The sequence below is a fragment of the Xenia sp. Carnegie-2017 genome, unplaced genomic scaffold (genome assembly GCF_021976095.1).
Source record: "Xenia sp. Carnegie-2017 unplaced genomic scaffold, XeniaSp_v1 HiC_scaffold_23, whole genome shotgun sequence".
NCBI classification, from domain to species: Eukaryota; Metazoa; Cnidaria; class Anthozoa; order Malacalcyonacea; family Xeniidae; genus Xenia; species Xenia sp. Carnegie-2017.
The window spans coordinates 19,266,426-19,273,369 of NW_025813486.1; the positions used below are offsets into that span (position 1 = coordinate 19,266,426).

General features: G+C 38.4%; 1 protein-coding gene across 1 annotated transcript; it reads right to left on the reverse strand.

The window, feature by feature from the left end:
* Positions 1-710: 710 nt before the first annotated feature.
* On the reverse strand, positions 711-6,899 carry LOC124449562 (RING finger protein unkempt homolog). Its single transcript, XM_047000504.1, is given in 16 exon segments — positions 711-1,043; positions 1,759-1,914; positions 2,464-2,790; positions 2,926-3,089; positions 3,173-3,374; positions 3,725-3,802; positions 4,409-4,603; positions 4,671-4,708; positions 4,791-4,875; positions 4,945-5,042; positions 5,045-5,061; positions 5,131-5,218; positions 5,221-5,265; positions 6,096-6,367; positions 6,496-6,705; positions 6,780-6,899. Coding segments are annotated over 16 exon segments (2,247 nt in total). The 5' UTR covers positions 6,878-6,899; the 3' UTR covers positions 711-869.
* Positions 6,900-6,944: the final 45 nt, after the last annotated feature.

Sequence of the window (6,944 nt, forward strand, 5' to 3'; positions counted from 1 at the left end):
GTATAAATTTAAGCGACTAAACCTTATAAATTACGTTATTTATCATTAACTGGAATTTTATAGTCTTATACATTAAGATGCCTAAAACTTTGGTGATGAAATAATTAGTGAATGGAAACTGATATTTCTGAACCAGAAAGCAATAGATTCCATTCACCACGTCAAACGACGACGTAATGTACATTTATAGCAAAATCACATCGCGACAATGAAATTTTCGAAAATTCCTATTCTAGGACAATTTCCAAAAAAACGTCTAGCTATTGATTTTTCTTGGTTTCAGCTTATTTAACGTCTCATTTTCTCACTGACTTCAACAATACGTCTGATGGTGAAAAATTCAGCATTACAAAATGCATTTTGAGAATACTAAAGCAATCCAACTAAGTTTTCCGAAAACAAGTTTTCAACGCATAAAACACCATACGCACAACAACAAATGAAACATTTTTTGAAAAAGCAAGCTAACCACGCACTATTTAAAACAACAGCCTAACATTATGAGCCCGAGCATTAAGATTAGAAACGCTAAAAGTGAGAAAGGACTCGGCCCGGGACATCAAGAATCTAAACAGCAATTACATCACCAAGAATTAACGAATAAAATTAGACACCAGTCGTACATATATATATACGCCTATCAATAATATCAGGTACTGTATCTGTTTAAACAGCAACTAATATGAATCTTTTGAAATAAATTACATGATATATTGGGATCTGATTTTACATATTTGTTTGTTTGTTCATAACACAACAACAAGGAGGTTTTAAATTGGAAAGAGTTGAAAAGTTTGAATAGCTATGAGATCGTAACGATTTATGGTAAACAAATACAGCAAAATCAGACCCCTGTCTATAACATCTTACTATCCTAAATCAATTTTAATTTTTTGTGTAATTTGCGCATGGCACTTCGGGCACTCCGATAAAGAAACAGAACAGTTCTCGCACATAACACAATGATTACATGAAGTAGTTACCACACATATTTCTTGCAACTGACAAACAACGCATGTGAAACGCTCACGACAGTATATTATCTAGAAGACATAAATCATATGATAAATCATATAAATCATAATCATCTATAAATCATCAGCATTCATAAAGAAACTCGATTCCAGTAAATGGATGGGCGTAGGAAGATTGATAATTGGGGGGCTAGTGCTCACATGCAGTCCCCCCCCCCAATTATCGATCTTACTATGTCCATAAGCATTTAGATAAGTGTTAAAATATTGGTAAACGCTGAGCCTTCATTTACAGAGTTGACTAATAAATCCAGAGTAACGCCGAGTATCAAAATTACCCACTGCGCTACTTTCAAACTTAGAGCGTCCTCAAGGAGCGACTACTTTGGGAGAGTGCTTAGTTTAAAAAGACGTTTATATTTTCGTGTCATATTTAGATCATTGGCTACCTTTTAATCCACGGAATATAAGTGGTATTTTTCAATGCGTTCATCATTATAAGTGGCGCGTAGTTATAGTACATATTTTAACAATTTTGATAAAACACTTTCTTGTTCGGAAAGGAAGCTACTAAGTTTAGGAGAGCGGTTGCTTTCGCAATTCTTGAGTAAGTGTTTAAAATGTGCGGCTTCTTTCAAGAAGACGATTACTTTAGAGACTCTACCGGCTATCGCCAAAAACAACAACAATTTCTGGATTAAAAGCCACAACATTTCAAGAAGTCCGTGACTTAAGTGATCTGATTTCTATATAGGAAGGCAAGGTTAACAAAATAAAAACTTACCCTATTTATTTTTTCACAGTCTTTTTGCAACTGTTGCTGTATTTGTTTGAGTACAACGAGAGACTCTTTTTTAATGTCTTCTGTTGATTTCGTTAAAATATCAAGGTAGGATAGTTTCCCCGTCACAGCACTGTTATCTCTACCAGTAGACGCTACCTAAAGAATAATGAATTGAATGTTGTAAAGAGTACTTATTTCAAAAGAAGCACGAATTTTAACAGCGTTTAACAAATAAACAACCAGAAATAGCCCCTTCAAGACCAGGGGCGGATTACTCAGTCGGCTAAATAGGCTGAACCCCTACAGGCTAGTGCTTTTGAGAGGACCGTTGTGTCTAAACATAATTAGTTTTTAGTTTTTGACATTCCGGACTACTTTAATGTTCTTAATGTAGATCAATTATGTTGTTAAAAACCGTACGATCCACTGTTCAAATGCACGACGCTCAAAACTCATGAAGTAGTGCGTTTTCCTAGTTTCAACTTTAAATTTATTCCTTATTGTTGATACTATGAGTTACAAAAACAAACTTGGGAATTCAAAAGCAAAGGAGCGTCAGGAACGCGAAGGTCATCAAGAGACTGATCTTAGTGGGAAGAATAGATATCGGAGTTAAAGTTTAACAAATTTGTATTTGCCTAAAGGCCCTGTAATTAGTAATCCGCCACTGTTCAAGACAACAATAATAAATTTTTGAAATGTTACCTTTTCTAGTTCAATAGCTAGTTCTAATCTTTCTTGTTCCACTTTCTTCGCGCGAATTTCTGAATCCTCAGCTTCCTTTTTCCAGGCCTCGCACGCTTGACGTGCTTGACTCCACGCCTGTTCCCATGACGCAAGTTTCGCATGCGCAGATGCGAGCTGTTGCGACAGCTTTTCGATGTCTGCCTGGCTGCCGGAGTGCGCAAGCGGGGAGTTGAGTTGTGGCGAGGGTTGTTGCTTAGGAGATGAGAAAGAACTTCCAAAAGATTCACCAAGTAATCCTGTAGGATACGACCTCATTGTAGGGCTACTACGGTACGGATGGCTTGTCTAGAATGAAAACTAAAGTCTTTACCCTCCGGATATTAATGCAAGTAGTCCCCCCCCCCGATAACTCAAGCACGTGTCAGTCAAATTTCGCACCAAAATTAATGAAAATACAAAGATTGCTGCATTACTCACGACCTTTGAAAATGGAGAGAATTGGTCTCTTGGAGAGCACGGTGATTGAGGAGTGAACGAGTGCTGTGGAGATGGCTCCGAGATACTTCCAGGAATAGACAACGGAGGAGTACAACCCATTGGATTGATAGATAAACCTTGATATGTATTCGAGAAGACATCGGTACCTGGATAGTCGTTAGTATATTTATACACGGATATCAGAAGTGTGGCAAAAAAAACACACAACCATATCACTCCGTATACGCACCGTTTAATTCTTTCTCCAACTCGGAGACATCAAAGTCATTGAAATGTAGTTCATCTAACGCTTTCTCGACTACGGACTCCACTGTGTCAACAGCTGGATAAAATGGGATTGCACTCACTGATACCAATGAAACTGGAGTGGAAGGAACTGATCCAGCCGATGATGACGACGATAAAGCACCACGAGTTGCCGACAGCAGAGACTAAAAATGGAGAAGTGACAAGAAAAAGCTGAATACGCGTTTATTTTGAGATTATTGAAAGGCTTGCATTAACTTTACATTATGAAAAACGATGCAAAGAGCGTTTCCTTCAGGCTCTTACTGCAACCAACTATGCGCATGCGTGTGCAGGATGAGGAAACGGATGTCCCACTAGCTTTACGATGTAAGCTTTAACATGAACTAATACGATTACAGCGAATGAAAGTTCAAACGTATTTCGCACCATGAAAAAAATGCGACGTAAAAATACAGTGACGACAATAAAACGCTGAACTGGTGGGGAAAGAAGGTGAAGTTGATGAAGTGATAAAAGATTGGACAAAACAAACCTGTCTTCGGCGAGCCTTCTCAGAGTCATCCAAATTAGGATCGTTTTCGATTGCAGCAATTTTACTTCTAAGTTGAGTCTAAATTTAGAGAAACAACAAGAAGGTAAACGAAGCTGGATAACTGGGAAGGGTACATTATTATCCATAAAGCATTTGGCAACACATCCCCAAAGATCCCTAATAAACCCACAGCCAACTTTTAAAGTTACTAGTCATTAGACTCCCATATCCCCCACAGTCAACATTTAAACATACTCTTCTCACTAGTTATCAGACCACTAATATCCCCAAAGACCACCAATATCTCCAAAGACCACCAATATCCCCAAAGACCACCAATACCCCCAAAGACCACCAATACCTCCAAAGACCACCAATATCCCCAAAGACCACCAATATCCTATCCCCAAAGACCACCAATATCCCCAAAGACCACCAATATCCCCAAAGACCACCAATATCCCCAAAGACCACCAATATCCCCAAAGACCACCAATATCCCCAAAGACCACCAATATCCCCAAAGACCACCAATATCCCCAAAGACCACCAATATCCCCAAAGACCACCAATATCCCCAAAGACCACCAATATCCCAAAGACCACCAATATCCCCAAAGACCACCTATATCCCCAAAGACCACCAATATCCCCATAGAAAACTTTTCAGGTTGTCATACTCACTAAGTCATCAACCTCTCTGGAACCACTTCTAGATTCAGATCGTTCGGATCCAGGTGCCTTAGGATAACTCCCAGCCAATGATATCTCTCCTGAATAGTTTGAGGACATTGACAAGGATCTGGAGGTTTTTGCTGGTGGAACTGCCACATGTGTAGTTTGACTAACAGGAATTGCTTGAGATATGTTTTGACCAAACTGTCAGTGAATAAACAGATAACCCTGGTGAGATTGGTGAAAATCAAAAAATAATGATATGTTTTACCTGGTTAAAACCATTTTCATTTAAAACAGAAAACTCCTCTGCAGAAGGAAGAGAAATCACAGTGACATTCATAGCTGAACTTACACCACAGCAAAAGTTTTAAAATTCATAATCACTTACGTTCGACATGGGCAAATGCACAAAAAGGTCCTCTTGGACAATAACCTGTCTGTTGCATATCATTGCATTTGGTTGATTTATAGATCTGCAAGAATCAAGGCAAACATGTTTAGAAACAATCTATGTGAATATGCCCATAAGAACTATGAGATACCTCGGGATGAAACTGTTGCTCAGTTCTAGTATGACAATACTGACAGTTGTCACCATTTTCACAGTTTCCAGGATCTCCCCATTCATCACCATGTTTACATTCGGACATGGCGTTGATCTAAAACAAACACATCCATAAACCATAAAATACTTAAGAAACCGGTCTCTAGAATAAATTGTGAAAAACCTGTATCGGTACTTTCGTGGACTCCTTCGACAATCTCTAGGATTATGAAAATGCGGACAGGCATAACCTTGACGACAAAGTCGAGGGGTTTCTTGCATGGTTCTGTCTTGTAATGAGCTAGTACATAACTTGTGTCTACAGGAAACAAAATAGTTTAAATTTGTGGCGAATAGTCAAGAAAAATAGTTCTAAAGTTTGAGATACTAAAAATAATTTGTACCTACAGGTGCCAAAATATTTCAAGTTTGTGGCAAATGATCAAGGAAGACAGTTCTTAGGATATGATTTTTGTGGTATTAAGAATTAGGGTATCTTAAACATTTTTTTTTATCTTTAATGGCAAATCATTGGCCAATACGTAGCGAAGTTCAGTCCTGAGATCTTTCAACAACACAGTCAAAACGTCATATATTAAAAGTACAAGGGCATATAATAAAGTTGTTGTTAAAGGACCCGTTAGCACCATTATACTAAATCAAAAGTTGACAATTCGTTTAGAAAAACTCATTAAAAATAAATGGCGTTATTGTTCGGGCAACAAGCAATTTACGAGTGATTTAAGCACGACCGACAACTTTGCCACCATGAACAGTCAAGCGAACAAAATAATTTCGATGTTATATCCGGTTTTTAGCTCATTTCCTATCGTGTTAGACCTTTAAATTTCGCCTTTAAACTTTCATGGCATGGGGCTGAGCTACGTAGAGAAATGCGAAAAGAGCTAGCGCAATTTTAAATGGTTGCAAAAATATTTTGACCAAGAATACCAGTTGCGCTGGAATTTTTGATGAAAACAAACAAATACCTTTATAGATGACAAGCTATAAGCATATAACAAACTATATTGCATAATTTCGTCAAAACTCCGACCTTGATATGATACACTTATAAAATTTTGACATCAAGAAAACTTGTACAAACCATTTCTTGAAAATAAAAATGATATTTTTAAAAAACTTGCCGACCTTGCCATATTGGATCTTCAAGTTGGACTTTACTGTCTGTTGTCAGTAAACTCAACTCGCTCGGTGTATCGTCTCTTTCCATAGCCTGTAGTTCCCGCACATCATACACAGGCTGTCTTATATCATGAGGGCCATGTGCAAAAGCACAATGTGGTCCATTTTTAACACAAAATCCCCTAGAATCAGTTTCATGCACGCAAGTCGCTGTCTTGTAGTAACGTAGATGATAGCGTCTCTCAACGTCGCCTGCAACTCGATGTAAATACGGACAACTGAAAAGCAGAAAAGACGAAGCTATTTTCAGTAGAGTGCAGTCTTATCTGGATGTTTTCTTTTTCTTTTCGGACCGTTTTAAAGCTTATTTTGCGAGTTATCTTTGTGCAAGTACATACGAACTTACTCGTCTCCTGCAGGACACATGCCAGTCGTCTCGTCGTACTGCGTACAGTACACGTCTGGATTATAATTGAACACACCATCTCTCTTTTTCTTTGGACGACGTCTTCGTTGGTTCATAAAATGCCAATGAAAGCAAGTGAAAGGCCTGTGCTGTGTGCATTTGTGTTGAAGAAACAGTTGACATTGATCAACTCGAAACTCTTTCAGGTACCTTCAGGAGTAAACGAAAGCCATAAGTAAATTAGCCATGGGAAAGCAGTCATTCCCAATACAACATATGCTTACGTGTAATGAAAAGGCTTTTCGGTAGGAACTTGAGAATATACGTTGTTCTTTTCAGGAGAAACCGTCAGAGTCCCTGTAAATGGATCTTTCGAGGACATAATGTTTTGACGGTAAACATGGCGCGCCGGCGCGAAGAAGCCTGGGAACAGGCGAAGCAGCAGGTCA